The 16,193-nt window shown below is 43.0% G+C and overlaps 1 protein-coding gene across 1 annotated transcript in view; it reads right to left on the bottom strand.

Moving 5' to 3' along the window:
* NOX3 (NADPH oxidase 3) overlaps positions 1–16,193 on the bottom strand; it is a gene marked incomplete at its 5' end in the record, with an annotated part of 57,183 nt that overhangs the window by 26,079 nt on the left and 14,911 nt on the right. The window contains 4 exons of the mRNA XM_037126232.2: positions 4,028–4,281; positions 6,077–6,169; positions 11,120–11,249; positions 14,560–14,741. Coding sequence (XP_036982127.2) covers positions 4,028–4,281; positions 6,077–6,169; positions 11,120–11,249; positions 14,560–14,741 — 659 coding nt within the window. The remainder of the gene's footprint in view (positions 1–4,027; positions 4,282–6,076; positions 6,170–11,119; positions 11,250–14,559; positions 14,742–16,193) is intronic.

Below are 16,193 nucleotides of genomic sequence, written 5' to 3'. Positions count from 1 at the left end.
AGTCCTTGTCACAGTTGCAGTTTCACACTTGCTTTGGGGAGTGCGTGCGTGATTGTTCTGTGTCTGCCTTCGCCCGCTGCTGCACCCCAGCGCCTTGGGCTCCCCAGAACGTCATTGTTTGATACCAGTTTGTTGACTAAGTCGTAGAGGGAATGTTTAAAAGATTTCAGTCAGCAATTTGTATTTAAAAATGCCAACTATTCCAAAAGCACACATTTACATATGAACAAAGATATGCTAATTAAAAGGGGCCTAAGTTATTCATAACCAATCCCTAAGGGCTATCTATTGAAGGCACCCCAGGTTGGCCCATTTGGGTTTATGATGTGCCATGAAAGTTCAATTGGGTTTATTTAAAAATATTCCATATGCCAGAGCTCCTAGTAATTCAAATGAACCCTCCTCCAGTTAATCTTAATTAATAAGGCTTTATTACATATTGATATATGGAAATGGAAGAATAAAAATAAAAGGTCATTAACCAGAAAGGGTTAGTGTTTCAGCCTACTGTAGATTATTTCATAAATAATTAGATAAGGGGAACTGAGAGAGAAAAGGTGAACCTCCACGGATTAACATGTCCTATTGGTAATTGTTTTTATAATTAGTCATATTTGGAATTTATTTGACACTGATTTGAAAAGATAACAATTACATGCAAAGAAGAATTGTGTTATATAATCCACAGAAATACACAATACACGAATTTCTTCATAATTAGAACTGAGACTGGAAGCAGCAGGAGAAAATGTTCAGTCCACCTTGCCTGCTAATGTGGTGGCCCTTGCTCCCGCGTCCCCGATGGCTGGCCCTTGCTCCCGCATCCCCGATGGCTGGCCCTGGCAGATTCCATACTGAGGGGGCCTGCTCCATTCAGGGGCACTCTAAGAATTAGAGTTCGCTCTCATGTCTCCCCAAAATCTGTCTTCTGACAGCTCCTCACTTTTGTCTTCTTGAGAGACACATTTCAGCTCTTTTCTCTTCCCTGCATTTCAGGCCTTTAAATAGTTGATTGTAGCTGCCATGACACTGTAATGACTCTTTTTGGGCCAAATGTCATATTTCTCAAGACCTGTCTTAATCTCGAACTGGCTTCCTTTGCCTAAATTCTTTTTTTTTTTTGGGGGGGGGGGAGGTTCCCATTATGGTGCTAATTCCTTTTTAAATAAATTTGTTTTTTTTAAATTATTGGGGTGACATGGGTTAATAAAATTATATAGGTTTCAGGTGTACAGTTCTACAATACATATTTGTCAAGTTCACTCAGCTACTTCCTCCTTGTTTTGTAAACAGACAATTCCCAACAGTGCAGCCCAGAAAACCATTTGGCTTTCCAGCATCTGCATCATGCTGCTGCTGGTTGCTCTGGTCAGCTGCATCCCCATCCACCTCATCCTCTTCTACTCTTGTCTCTTCGACCCGTGACTTCATTCATCTATATGGTTTCCGTATCTAATCATCACTTTCACTGTCATCTCCGTGGTAAGTGACCTTTCTTATTTTGCTAATAATAATAGCTAACTCTTTTTTCATTATGCATCATGCTGAGGGCTTTATGTGGACTGTCACGTGTAATCCCAAACAAAGCTTTAGGTACTGTTAGTGTCCCCTTCATTTTACAGATGGGGAAACTGAGGCATGGTGGTGCAGACATTCTCCATGATCACATAAGCAGTTGGGCTTTTAACTCAGGCCTTTTAACTATCTATACTCAAAGCAGAGACCAGGCTCGCAAATCAGATGTAGGTATGGATCTTGGCAGACCAGTGGGCTGTGTGTGTGTGTGTGTGTGTGTGTGTGCTGACCTTTATTCCTGATTTTAAGAATTTATACCACATTCTGAATCTTAGAGTTCTGTTACATTGCTGCTTTTCCAGGATAAAAAAAAAGTTCTTAATGGAATAGTCAGGTGCTGTTATCTGAATTGGGGCACTAGTCCGTTTTGATATCATACCACTGTTCAGTGCTAATGCTTGGAGTGAAAGCATGTGGTTCTTCCTACCCATGAAGCACCCAAGTCCAGGGCCACATAGTTACAGGTCAGTGTCCAGTAGAAGGGGCACAGAAGGGACAATACACTGATTAAATTCTGTGCCTCAAATTTATTCTAGTGCCAAGTTTGCTATCTGTAAATAATTGTCAAGTGAGCTAAAGCATCCATATTGGGTCCAGGTGTTCATTCCTTGTCAGGCATTGACTCTGTACCCACTATGTGCCAGACACTGCTAGGTACCAGCCACAAAAGACAACAGACAACATCCTGCCCCAGGAAGTTCCGTTCCAGGTGTGTCTCTGCCGTGGCCACCACGCCGTCTCTTATGGCAATGGTGCTGCTTGGTAGTTTCTATACCCTCCAAGGATGTCAGAAAAGAGAACCTCCTGATGCTTCTTTTGAAATGATCAGTTCTTTCAAAAACGTCTTTCTTAGCATTTTGTGTGTGTGTGTGTGTGTGTGTGTGTGTGTGTGTGTCTGTCTGTCTGTCTGGGGCCCTAGACACAGGCTCCGTGTGCTTATCAGGCAATTCTGCAGTGAGAGTGGGAATCAGCCTCAGGCCAGGGGCTGGTAACTTACACTGTCATGTGCCCAGGTGTTTTTGAACAGGATGCTGTTTTGGACTGACTCGTGTCCCCCAGGCTGATATGTGGAAATTGTAACTGCTTAGCACCTTAGAATGTGACCTCATTTGGATACAGGTTTCTTGTTGATATAATTAATCAAGGGAAGATGAGGTCAGATGGGGGAGGGGCGCTTACTCCAACACGAACTCTACAAGGAGAGGTTGCAGAAACACAGAGATGCAGTCACAGGAGGACAGAACACTACGTGACAACAGAAGCAGAGACTGGGATGCTGCAGCTGGAGGCCCAGGAAACAAGGTTGCTGGTCAACCACCAGCAGCCAGGAAGCGGCAAGGAAGGATACTCCCCTCCAGGTTTCGGAGGGGGCAGGGCCCTGCTGACAGCTAGATTTTGGACAGTAGTCTCCAGAACTGTGAGAGATTAAAGTCCAAAATGGAGAATACATTTCCGTTGTTTTCAGCCACCCAGTCGGTGGCTCCCGAGTTTTGTCTCAACTCCCTAGTGAGAAAGGCTCCTTTACTTTTCCCAGGTTAGTTATTCAAGCCCAGGTTTTTATTTTAGCCTTGGAGCATTTGATGCGGCACTGGAGTAGGCTATTTCCCATCTGAAGAACCTGAGACCCATTATGCAAATGATTGGTCTTATTCCCAAGGAGACCAATCCAGATGGCATCAGTGCTTTTCCAATGTTCTTGGACCTACCTTTTGCACATCTTTCTCGTAACAAAGTTAAATCATTTGCTTGCACCAGACCTCCGGATGTCCTAGAAGGCGGTGGCAGTGTTTGGCCATCTCCGTATTTCCAGTGTGCAGTGGAGGTCAATCAATGCCTGTTGTGTGCACACAGGCAGGACTGACTGACGACGCTACCACCTTTCTTGACTCTCTGATCATTTTTGTCTTTTCATGAGCTTCCATCTGTAATTGTTAGTGCTTTCTCTAGTGTAAGGAACCTGCCAGGTTCATTCTGACCATGAAGTATGCATCTTATGAAGACCAAACTTCACAGATACAATTTATAAACCCCAGCCTAACAACAAAAACTTCGCAGGGCAGTCTTAGCTATTTCAGGCTGCCTGTCACCAACCAAGTGGCGTTTGGAGCTGGGAAAAAGGGGTCTCCTGTTCCCCACATCATGGCCTGCCTTTGGTGAGCATTTTTTAAAAGCAATGTACTTGCTTCTATTGGAAATTTTTAAAATTACAGTTGACCCTTGACCAATGCGGGGCTAGAGTCACTGGCCACATGCAGTGAGAAACCCACCCTCTTGACTCCCCAGAACTTAATGACTACAGTTATCTATGCATGTTCTCACATTTTAAAAACATAGACTCAAGCTTACCATCTAGAAAGAAGATCATGCTAAATTTGGTAGCATGTTGATGCACTAAAATACCTTACTCTTAAAAATATTCCAAGTTATACATAAGAAAGGAATGGGATCCAACCTTGGCAGGCTCTGAGGCTCCCCGAGGGCCTGTCTGTCAGCGTGGAAGGCCTGGCACAGAGCTCTGGTCCAGTCTCCTGCCTCCTGGACGTGCACACTGAAGAAGTCCTCCTGCGGGGCGGAGGTGAGGGTGAACGGGTGCCACTCCAGCCGGGATATGGACGGGCACTGGAGCAAGATGTACTGCCCTGGTGCCATCTGAAAGTGATGCTTCTTCATGTGAAGTTCTAGCACCCCAGACGGATGGCTTACCACCTGAATGAGAACAACGGACTTGTTGGTCCTCTTACTCAGGTCAAGTACTAAGAAAGTGGCCTTTGTTACATCAAAAGCTCACCTGTTTCCACATCAGCTCTTTTGAGGTATAATTTACATGCACTGTTGTTTACGAGCCTCCGAAGAATTTTGCCATCCCTTTCACATCTGGGTGGACAAATCCAGCAAGACTAAAGTTTATGTCCTTCCTACTGAAGTCTGACGTTTGAGTGGCTGCATCTGGCATGTGACTTCATGTCTCAAGTGGCCAAGCTTTCCTTAGCACAGTCAACCAGACCCAAGAAAGTACAGGCTCGACTATCAAGAATTGTACTTAATTGTGCTTAAAGTTATTAAAATAGTCACAGAATTATCTCTGTGTTTTAAAAATGTAGGCTCTGTTTTAAATGATTGCAATGATTTCTCAATCCTTTGTGAATTAGCCCTTGTATTTCTTCCTTTGAAGTGGAAAACAATCTTCAAACTCACTCTGAAATGTTTTGTTTTAGTTGTCTCATCCAGTCTCCTATCCAGGCTGTGAGTTTTAGATATAGAAAGCATCATACTAAATTCGTATCCCCTTTAAAAGAACTTCATAACTTGCTGTTTATCAGAGGAAAGGAATTAATTTTCCTTTTTTTAGATTCTCACCTTGTTTTCTGAAATATCGCTCCAGGTCCCCAGCTCTTTTACTGTGGCAAGGGGTATAAGGGAACCAAATCTTGTGTCTAGATGTTGTGACAGTGTTTTTCCACACAAAAGAGAATTTCACTGCATTTTAATCAGCACGTCTGTTTCTCCTCTCCCTACTGATATTGGTTCTGAATCTGCAGTTAAATTGTCTCCCTAGTAACAGCTTCAGTAGATTTCTAGAAGTTTTACTGTCTAGCTTTTGATACAGCCTCGTAGCCTTTGGTGTTAAACTTGAAAACAGCAACACAAAAACAGCTTAAAACAGAAATATGAAGCAATTTCCAGGCCTCTGCTCTCATGAAGACAGTTAAAGAGATATAGTATTCCATTAATACTGTACTAGCAAGGCGGTATAGGTTTCGTTAGCAGAGAATTTCCTCTTAGAGATTTAAAAAACTGGGGGGAAAGTATGTGGTTCTTCTTCAGTCTCCTAGACTATGTATTGCTGGTTTACCTGAATACATCTTGGTCTACCATGGTCACATCCTCCCCCCATACAAGGTAAATATTTGTGTACTGTGAGTAGGGTTGGCAAGATTGAAAAACGCTACCCTAGAGCAAATGCTACTCGTTCCCCAGGATAGAGTTCCTCTGATGCTCTTCCTTTCTAAGTTGAACCCCTCAGCACTCTCCTTTCTCTGGACCTCAGGGTGACTGTTCACCCTTCTTCTGTTCAGGAATTCTAGGTATGAGTGTATGGGCTTGAAACTGCACCCATACCATTTGTGTGTTTGCAGAATCTGTGCCTTTGTGGTGAAGGAAGTGATGATACTTCAAGTTGCTATGACCAGTGGAAAGCATACTCAGTCCCCTGCCTGATTCCCCCTGGAGAGAAACTGAAATAGACGTTATACAGCTGATTCATGAGCTGTCCCATAGCCTTTATCAGAATTCTGTGCACTGGACTGGAGCCCTGATCCCTGCCTTCAGTAAAATTAGTCACACGAAAAGAGGCACAGGATGCAAGCAATTATTAGAACAGAAGATGAGCCTTTAAATTACAGACAGTTCTGCAATCAAAATGGCAAATTAAAAACTTGGGCTAATAAAAAATTTTCATCTACACTCAGGCTTTTATTCCGGCGTAAAGCTACATGCATACCTTTGTAATGACAACTTCTTGTTGAAATCGCCAGTACCTAATTATTCTTTCACAAGCATGCAAGACCACGGGGCCCAACACCCACTTCCAAGCCTACAGAGAGAGAGGAAAGGGACACAAAAATAGAATCCAAATATTTTCAATTTGAACCAAATCAATATATAACATGATGGAGTTTAGACATTTTCCTTTAACTTTGGGCCAGTTGTCAACAACAAAGATGTCTCCTTGTATTAAATACTAGAACATTCAATTATTCCTTGAAGTCTACAAGCTTATTTAAGAGATTAAACTCTTCTGTATTGGCTTTTATGCTTACTTGATCAATGGTACCTTTATGTAATTAGAAATAATTGAATTTGCAGAGGAATAAGGAAGTAGATTGATGTTTATGTTACATATGATAGGGTCATAAATGCTCCCAAACTCAGCCAAAGTCGAAGGCTTACAAAGCTATGTTACTGAGCCACACAGGACATGGGAAATTGAATTAAAACATTTTGAAGAGTAATTTTGGGGGTGAGCAATACATCACAATTTGGGGGTCTGCCTGAAGAAATATCCCTTCCCACACATATATACACATGCATGCGCAGCCAATATTATCTGTAATAAAACATAAAGTTAGTTTCCCAGCATTTTACATCCATGTTTACAGAATCAAAACGACCGCCTCAACAATTGTCTGGATAACTGTGACAGTGGACATTTCTATTTTCACTAAAGCCCCTCCTATGTTGACCTTCCTTAAGTTTAAACTGCATGGTCATTGGACTAGCAGGCTATTCCTGTATCAGGTGTTGGTTACAACACCAGCATCTTCTTTCCTTGAAATCAAAGCAGTAAACCTGAAATTTTTGAAGGTCTCTCCTAGGTCTGACACCAAACAAGCCCACAGGGCGTATGACACTGTCTTTTTTTTACAGAAAAGGAAACTGAGGCTCAGCAAGATCAAATTGTCCAGGGCCACAACAGCCATAAGACGCACAGTAAAGATGTGAGCCCCAGTGTGCCCGGCCACCTGAACAGTGCTCTTTCTAGGACCCCGGTGCCTCCCTTGAGCATTTCCATGTACACATGCTCTTCCTGTCCAACAGCAACATTGGTACTGACACTTGTTTTACAAAACATCTGAGACATTCATTCATTAAATTCCAGGATGTTAAGGGTTCTTGGAAATCTAGTCTAATTTTGCATTTATAGAATTAAAAACCAGACGTTCTGGGAATGGGTATGAGTTGCCTAGGGAGACAGACCCAGACAGCCAGGACCATAACTCAAGGCATTTCACAATTTCCCTAAATTCCCTCCCCGGTGTTCTAAATCCAGCAAAACCTTAACCTAGTATGCTTATTATCTTAGGAGCAGGGAGGGTGCTCACGAAGCCCTCACTGGCTGACTCACTATCTCATTACTCCTTAGTCCCTTACCTGCTACCCTAGTCCCTCTTTTCTGTGGACAGGTCACCAGCCCCTCAGCATTACTTTTTACTTCTTGTTATGTTTCTTGTTGTGTTTAGTCCTTTTTTGTTTATTTCTGGGTGTGTTTGTATGGTACCCCTTCTCATCCACATCAGCCTTCTCTGCTTTTTTCCTGAGAGTCTCTTGTTTACCTGAACAAGGCTTGATTTATGCAGGCAACATAAAGCAATTTGACCCACTTATCCTTTTCTGCCTCAGTGGGGTTCGGTGACATGTTCAGAATGACAGAGAGAATAAAGCCTTTGTCCACTTATGCTGTCGGCACAGCTGTGATGATGAGCAGAGCATGGGAAAAGACAGGAAGGGGTGGGCATGAAGGGTGGGGTTACACCAAGGGAATGGCTCTGGAGGTGGCTGATGCTCAAATGAATGAAAAATGCTATTGAGAATCGGTCCGGATACTTATAGAAATGATAGCAAGAATACAATTCTTTCTATATAAATTGAGAGAAATTTCGCACAGAACACTCACATCGCCTCCATGTATTTGTTTTAACAAATAATCTTCCACACACATTTTAGAAAGTTTTAGACATCACAGACTAGATTGGGGTGGTGTCAAATCAGTCACAGTCCCTGAATTTTCCATGTTGATGCAATGGAATGGATTAGTTTTCTTTGTATGGCTCGTCGGGAAGGAGAATGTAAGCTATTAATCCTCAGCTCGATTCTCTACTCTACTATATAAATTGCTTCAGGAGGAGAAAGCCTGATTTAGTTCCCCTGCGATAGCCATAGAGCCTCTGGAACTTAGGGAGTGAGGGAGAGGTATGGCCAGAGGGGAATCTCGGAAGATCATCCCAGCAGTGATGGCCAATGCAGACAGGGTGAGGGAGGCCAAGGAGGCCCTGGATCAAAGCAAGAAGGGCAGGTATGAGGTAGAACCTGAGCCGGGTCTCAGAAGACCTGCTTTTGGTCTGAGGGTTGCCATCCATAACCCTATGCCTTAAGGCACATCTTGAGCCTTTTATGATCAAAGTTTCTGTTTTGTAAAATGTGTTGGAAGAAATGATTATTTTGGGTTCTCTCCACGCTCTTCAATGTTTTAGCTTTATTCACAGAGATAAATATAATGTCAGGAACCTGTGCTCACAGAGATCAGTGGAAAGCTGACAAAGCGAGGGGCGGGAGAAGGCCAGAGATTCGGAATGAATGCCGAGGAGAATAGAGATGAAATTTCGTGGCCACAGAGTTAGAAGCTCTGGTTTCTTGATGTGGCTTTGCACAGAAGGGGCTTTGTGACCGTAGGTAAGAAACTAAAACTTTTGGGGGCATCTTTTTCTCTATCTGTTAAATAAAGAGACCTGACTACTTAGCACTTACCTTTCTTTAATGCTAAAATAGTCTGTGGATTTTTTTCTTCTCCAAAAATACTCAGAAAGTCACTGTACAGTATTTTATGATAGAAATAAAATCACATTGATTTAAAAGCTGCAGTAATGAAACTTGTTTCCTCTACTTTCATTCCTGGTTTTTCATTCCTACCAGAAAATGAGAACATGCTGGCTTTGGTTTTATTTTATGTGTGTGCTTGTGAATGGCCTCTTTTTTTAGACAATAACATTTCCAGGGGCAGGAACACGTCTCTGAAGCCTGCCTCTAGTGCAAGTCCAAATGTATAATAGCCACTTGGAGAAAATTTGCTGAATTGACTCTCCCTCAGTTAAAGCTTTCCCTCTATTGTTGATGTCATTCCCTAATAATTTAAAAAGCATCAGCCTTATCATTATGCTCATCCTCATCATTGTCATTATGTATTATTACTTTTTGATGCTATAGGTCAGTGCAATGAGGTGCTTCTTTGGCTAAGGAAGGCCATGCATCTTTTGAGAATGCATTGTGTGAACAATTCTAGATTCTGGAGTCTTGTATGTGTCTGTGGGTTTCAGAATGAGAGGGGCAGTGAGACAAGTCAGAGAGAAGGGACCGCAATGTATAATTGGTTCCTTTGATCAGTTCAGTTTCTAAGAGATGAAGTACAAAGCATTCTCTGTCCAAATAGAGGGAGTAGCGCAGTACTGATGGGCAATCGAAACATTACGTTTATAAAAGCACCATGAAAAGGCACTGAGTTAAGGGAGGCAAGAGGAAGGGATGAAGCCCCACAAAGACTGGGTACATGTGGTGCAGCAAAGCACAGGAGCCCTTCCTTGTCCTTGGGATGCCTCCTGGATTCAGTATCTATAAGACATCAGAGAGAATATTGTACATCCAGCCAAGCGGTAATTGCACAGCCCACACACACTTTGAATTAGGATCCATTAAAAATAATGGGAAAGAGTGACAACATGGGTTTGGGTGTGCAAGGAGGTGTAGCAGGCGAGAGTTAGAGAGATGGGTAAGTTCTCCCTTTTAATGATAATTAATGTCGGCATCTGCTGCTGCTGGGAGCAGGCTCTGGTCTGTATTCATGAGGTGTAGGAGGGTATTGATTTTTTTATGGAGATGCTGTAGCTGAAATTTTTAGAGAGGCATTCATGTTCCCCATTAATATGCAGGCCGGGTACTAGCTACTGATAGTTGAGTTTAAGACAGAGACAATCTATACTGGCCATTAAAGAAACCACAGTCTTATGGGCACATCTATTCAGGTTCACCCTGTTTTAAACATTCTTCCCAGCAGTTGCACCTTAAAATCCAGTGCTGAATTTAATATATTTGAGGATTTTAGAAAAAGGTGATTATTTTATTCTTCAAAAGTTGACAGCTTAATTTCCTAAATCTTGTGATTTATATTCTATCATATACTATACACCCATTTTTTATGACATTATTTTTTTTGGCACTTGTTTTCTTCTAGTTTTAATCTCTTGGCTTTCCCCACACCCCCGCACCCACCCACATCATCCAGCTGTCCCAAATTTTGTATTGTTCCAAGATACCCAAGAAAACCAAAAAAGATTATTTCTATTTGTTTCTATTTACTTATACCTTCAGTGGAAATCATTACAGTGTGCCCTGGAAATCTTACATTGGAGATCTTGTGGGCACTATCCTCTACTCTAATTAAGTCTCTTTTTGGCTTCTATTGTCATTATTTCTGTTATGGGAACTTAATTAGAACAGGAAGTAAATGCATTTACCACCCCCTCCCCTTTTTTTTCTTTCCCAAAAGCTAGAGAAAGAAGAAAGGCAAGCTTAGAAAGAGGGCATGTTCTCATTTGGTTGTTGCTTAATGTTCGCTTGAGAAGTGATGCTATTAATTCTCAGAATGGAGAAGGCGGACAGGGAGCTGAGCTTGCTGAAAATGGGGGGTGGAGAGCCACACGGCTTTCTAATTCCTCCAGAGACATTATTGTGCTTGCAGTGGCATGAATTCCCACAATATCAGATACTCGCATTTAAATGTAAGCAGAAGAACACGTTTCAAAACAGACAGAGTGCTTTTGGCAGTAAACCTCTTTTAAAATTATCCATAACTTGATTTCTCCATTAGCACACTTAATAAAGACTTGGCGTTGTCTGGTGGTGACATGGGCTGTTCTTTCCGCGAGCATATAAAACTCTAGTTATTTTAACTATGGCGACAGCTATTTTTAAAAGCAGTTGGGTTCGTCCTTACCGAAGGCTCCTTGCCTGAAAATTGAGGCACAGGGCACTGGGCCACTGCCTGCCATTCAGCATAGCGGTCTCTACAGAAGGTGACGTTGTGTACCAAGAGGCTCTCGGGGGTTTGGCCTCGAACGATCCGACTTGCCATTAAAAACAAAACAAAACACCAAAATTTAAAATGGATTTTGTGCAGTCTTGTGATACCACAGATACACATTCTACAATGGGCTCTAGAATAACACTTCCAGTGTCTCGCGATGGGCTGTAACTCATTCATTTCCCTTAGCATCTTTAAAGATGGGAATTTAAGAAGCTTCGAGTAACTTTGAAGATCCCAGAAAAGAAGTGCCTCTCTATGGTATCCTGTGTTAAATTGAAAGTGTCTGCATTAGAGAATTTATAATGAGGGGAAATTGTTTGAACACATCCTTTTGTAGACTGTTGAATTTAATTAGGTCACATCTTGTCCTGATTGCTGATTCGTGCTAATTGGCTAACTTTGTACTATTTGGGTCTTTTGCAGATTTATTTAACTTCTACCCTTTTTGGTTTGTTTCCGAGCACCTAAAAGTTTTCAAGTGAAGAAGTCAAAAAAAGTGCCTTGAATACTGATACTTTTCCCCCCAGTGACCACTGGCAGGCTTAGTGTTTGACATGGTCAAAGAGGTCAGCGTACGGGGTCTCTTCAGGACTATACTGATGCATTTGAAAGTGAGAAAGGAAACCAGGCTCTGTGAAGGGAGCACTGGATCAAGAGTCCCCTGATCCTTCTGTGTGGTATGTGTCACAAATGCAGAGCTGACTGACCTTTGATCAGTAGCTTTGGTACAAGCTCTTCAGTTTGTGCTCATTGGTGCCCAGGCTGCAGAGCATGACATTGAGGCTGTGTAATCTGGGAGTTGCTTAGTTCCTGAGTGTGAATGAATACAATACCCTGCTTTATTTGTGGAAAATATGGTACTCACAGACTGAGAAACTGGAGCATCACATCAGCTCCTGTCCCGGATAGCCTGTGGGGTACCATATGCCCCTCTGTATTGTGGGCCATAGGAGAGGGGGCAGCCGTGCCTTTGGAAGCAGCCAGGAGAACTGGCCTCTTGGCCTTTGTCCCAGTCTGTTCATGGAAGCCACTAAACCTGATAACATCCCTTTGAGTTAGATGAGCAAAACTATCTCTGAATCTCCCATTCGATGCCCAGATACAGGAAGGGTGAATGATAGATGGGAGCTGGAGGAGAAGAATCTGTAAACTTTAATACCTTCAAGCTCAGGCTTTAGGCAACATTCCCTGTATTGTCTCAAGAAGCCTCGGGACTTGCCACAAATGCAGTATCTTTTTAAAAATTAAAAAATTTTAATGTCTTCATCTCTGCCACCCCCTAATAGGAAGATTAGTGGGCTTTAACACATTCCAATAATCCTACTTTACTTGGAATTTGCAAATTACTTTTTGCTGTAAACAGTAGCTGTAAAATACTTCAAGCTGAGAAGATTAAATGGGGCCCTTATCCTAAAATAAGCCTTTCAACTAAGTTTAAGTGACTAAAAATTTCATCTTATGAAATGTGGTATTTGGGTATTAAAAAATATCTCCGATGAAGCACTGCCCATTGAAATCTTCTTGTTCTTGGACAATGCGCCAGGGCGTGAACACAGGGGCAGCGGGATGGGGGTGGCAGTGCATGCATAATTCTTGTGAAGAGGCTTCTAGACTCGGGTGGCTTAGGAAGAGCCTCTCAGAGGTACTGCAGGGGTTGATACCTGGTACTGGGGAACAAGTCTGAGGAGAACGGAGGGACTGATGGTCTCTGGTGTGAAACCCTTTGGGATGACCTCGCCTTCAAGATATGAGTCCTCAGGGTAAGGGTTGATCACACACTGAGAGGAGTCAGTTGCAAATATTTTGAAGCTCAAAGGGACTAGAAAGCCTTAGCCAGGCAGCAGCAGCAGCAATGTGAACTTGACTGACTGGATCCCTAAGGGTCAGCAAAGGGTTGGGCAGTTGGTAGGATACAATGTGCCCCCAGGGGCAAGTCTTCCTTCCTCAATGTTTGTGTGTGAGACAGGCCATGGATAGTGGGTAGTGGGGCATGTCTTAGGCATAGAAGGGACAACAGTAGAAGTGTGGCCCGCTCCTAGGAGTTGGGGCTGAGATGGAAGGAACATCTAGTGTGAGGGTGGTGGTAGGAGACAGTGACTTGCTGATGGGCAGGTCCAGAAGAGATGGCCTTGGGCCCCAAAGGCCCACAGTCCCCGTGCTGTGCCACCCCCGCAGCTGTGTGTGACTTCTTCCAGGTCTGGGCAGTGCAGGGCCCACCTTGGGTACCAGGCCCCTCAGCACTCAGCAGCTGCAGGGATGGGAGATCAAGGCGCAGGAGAGGGTTTCTCCTGGTGCAGGACACAGAGCTGCTTCAAGCCACGTGTGGCGTTTGCAGCATCGCTACCCCATTCCGGCAGGTGTTGAGGAGGAACGTTTAATTCTCAAACTGGAGACCCACTTTTCAGGGCTTGTTACCAGGAAAGGTTCAGTTGTCTGAAGACTGGCATCCTAGGTCTGAGTCGGGCATTTATTTGTCAAGAAGCCCTAAGCAAATCAGTGAACTCATTGAGCAGCTTATTCCTTCCTCCTGATGAAAGGAGGAAAAGAGAAAGCCCTGTCTCTGTTGGACAGGACTGTTCTCAGAGGCAAATCGATCACGTGTATGGATGTGCTTTGCAAATTGTGACAAGGGAAAAAAGGCACTGATTTGTGAAATAATTAATATGGGACAATTACTTGATAGACAGCAATTAGTTGATTGGTCCAAAAACTATGTTGCTAATACCTAAACAACTGAACACATTATATTGGGGAGTGTTATACTTCAGGCATTATTTTAGCTTCTTGATGAAGAGGACTAACAGTATCACATAGGTACTGAATGCCGGAACAGCATTCATGGGATGTTTGAGCAACAGGGATGTTTGAGGTCAGATGGGAAACTGGTGTCCAGAGAATTTAAAGGGCCAGGCAGATGGGACATCTCATATACAATCTCCTCCCTGTACAGTGGGTTTCCTGGTGGATGGTTTTGGTCAAGAAGTGTGTCAGGAATACATATCCTGACCTATGGCACACAAATTGGATTGTGGAAATAGGTTCTGAGTGAAACATTCATATATTGTCATCTACCTTCCTTATAATTCCTACATTTTATAAACACTTCAAGATTGCCCAGCAGAGTTAGCTAGAAAAAACAAATACAACACTTCAGTGACTATGTTGCTTATTTTCTGTCTTACTAAAAAAGGTACATATGATGAATTTGCCACACTGAATGTGCTTTTTCATGTGATCTATGTGTCCTTTGGTCCTCTGCATGTCGTCTTTCTTCATCCAAAGGACTTTCTAAGATTATTTTGAGGTTCACAGAGATAAAATCTCATACACTGAGCACAGCGTGGACTTACCCGGCCCCATGGAAAGCCAGACTGATAAAGAAGATGATGAAAACGTGGTGTGTGTACCAGAACAACTCGTAGGAGATCTGTCTAATGAACTCAGTGGAAGAGGTCATGATCAAGATTAAAGCCAGGGAGATCGTCAGGCCAGTAATGCCCGCAATTGTTGTCAGCAACTCAGTGGTTGTGTTCTGAAAGAAAACAGACACCAGGACACTAATGTCTTCGTTCTAATTTTCCCTCTAAGGACCGATATTTGAGAGTCCAAGCAAGGAGCAATTCAAAAGGTTTTAATCAGACCCCAAAACAGGGTGGGGCGAAAGTAGGTTTAGTTGTTCATATGGAAAAATAATAAGATAAATAAAAAATGGTAATACAAGAATAAACTGTTTCATGTACTCACACTGTAAACTTACTTTTCCCCCACCGTGTATTAGTCTCAGAATGGTCCCCACACAACTCAAGAGTGGAGGTCCTTTGCCCTTTGCTCTCTCCCATCTGATGGTGGACAGGCACATTGTGAAAATTTCATTAAATGCATCTCATTAATTTCATTTTTTTAATCTGATTAAATCATTTTTTTTGGTCAAAGTTACTATGTTGAACTAAAATTAGGTCAATATATAAAAATCTATTTTAAGGTAAAATACTGTAAAATAAATCTGAGTTTCAAGTTTTCAAATTTTAAAATAAAAATGTGCATCATCTTGCTTAATTGCATTTTAATTAAGAAACCCTTTTTTGGGGGGACTTCCGGTCACAATGGAGGTGTAGGTAGACATGCTTTGCCTCCTTGCACAAACACAGAGAGAATTACAACTAGACCTCAAGAAAAATAACACACGGAACTGTCAGAAAATTGAACTGTGTGGAAGTTTGACAACAAAGGATATAAAGAAGCCACATTCACCCAGACAGGTAGGAGGATCAGAGACATGGAGACAGGCAGAGAGGCCAGGAGATGAGGTGTGGCACATAGAGGTGGTACTGGTGCAATGGGTGGTCCCACACTCACATGTGGTGGATAAAAATTGGGAGGGACACTTTGGGAGCAAGTGATTCCAGCCCCAGGCCAGACTGCACAACCTGGGGTTCCAGCTCTGGGAAGATAAATCTCCATAACTCCCAGCTATAAAAACCAGTGGGGGGTTTGGGGCAGTGTAAAAAACTGCCCGGTTTTCAGGAGACTTTGCTTAAAGGCCCCCCCTCAGTCTTAGAATGTATGCAAACCCACTCACTCAGGGACTCAGCACGGGAGAGACAGCTGGGAGTTGCATCCTGGGAGTGGGCGAAGAGACTGGAAATGGGCGATTCCAGGCAAACCTCTGGACACCAGGCAGCAGCACAGTCCCTTTCCGAAACCTTCCCCAACACAGAGCCACAGAGCGGTGAAGCAGTTTGCCCCATCCAGGGGATCACCTAAGGCTCTGCCCCACGCAATTCACAGGTGCCTATTCTCTAACAGGCCATGCTACTACAACAGGGAGTCAAAGCAGCTCTATCTGATGCACAGAAACAAACACAGGGAAGCTGCCACATTGAAGAGACTGAGAAATGTGGCCCAAATGAAAGAATAGAACAAAACCCCAGAAAAGGAACTAAATGAAATGGAGATAACCAACCTATCAGACACAGAGTTCAAA

Source organism: Artibeus jamaicensis, unplaced genomic scaffold, assembly GCF_021234435.1.
Source record: "Artibeus jamaicensis isolate MK-2021 breed Jamaican fruit bat unplaced genomic scaffold, CSHL_Jam_final contig_497, whole genome shotgun sequence".
NCBI classification, from domain to species: domain Eukaryota; kingdom Metazoa; phylum Chordata; class Mammalia; order Chiroptera; family Phyllostomidae; genus Artibeus; species Artibeus jamaicensis.
Note: the sequence above shows the minus strand (reverse complement) of the source record. Positions and strands in the feature narration are given on the sequence as shown.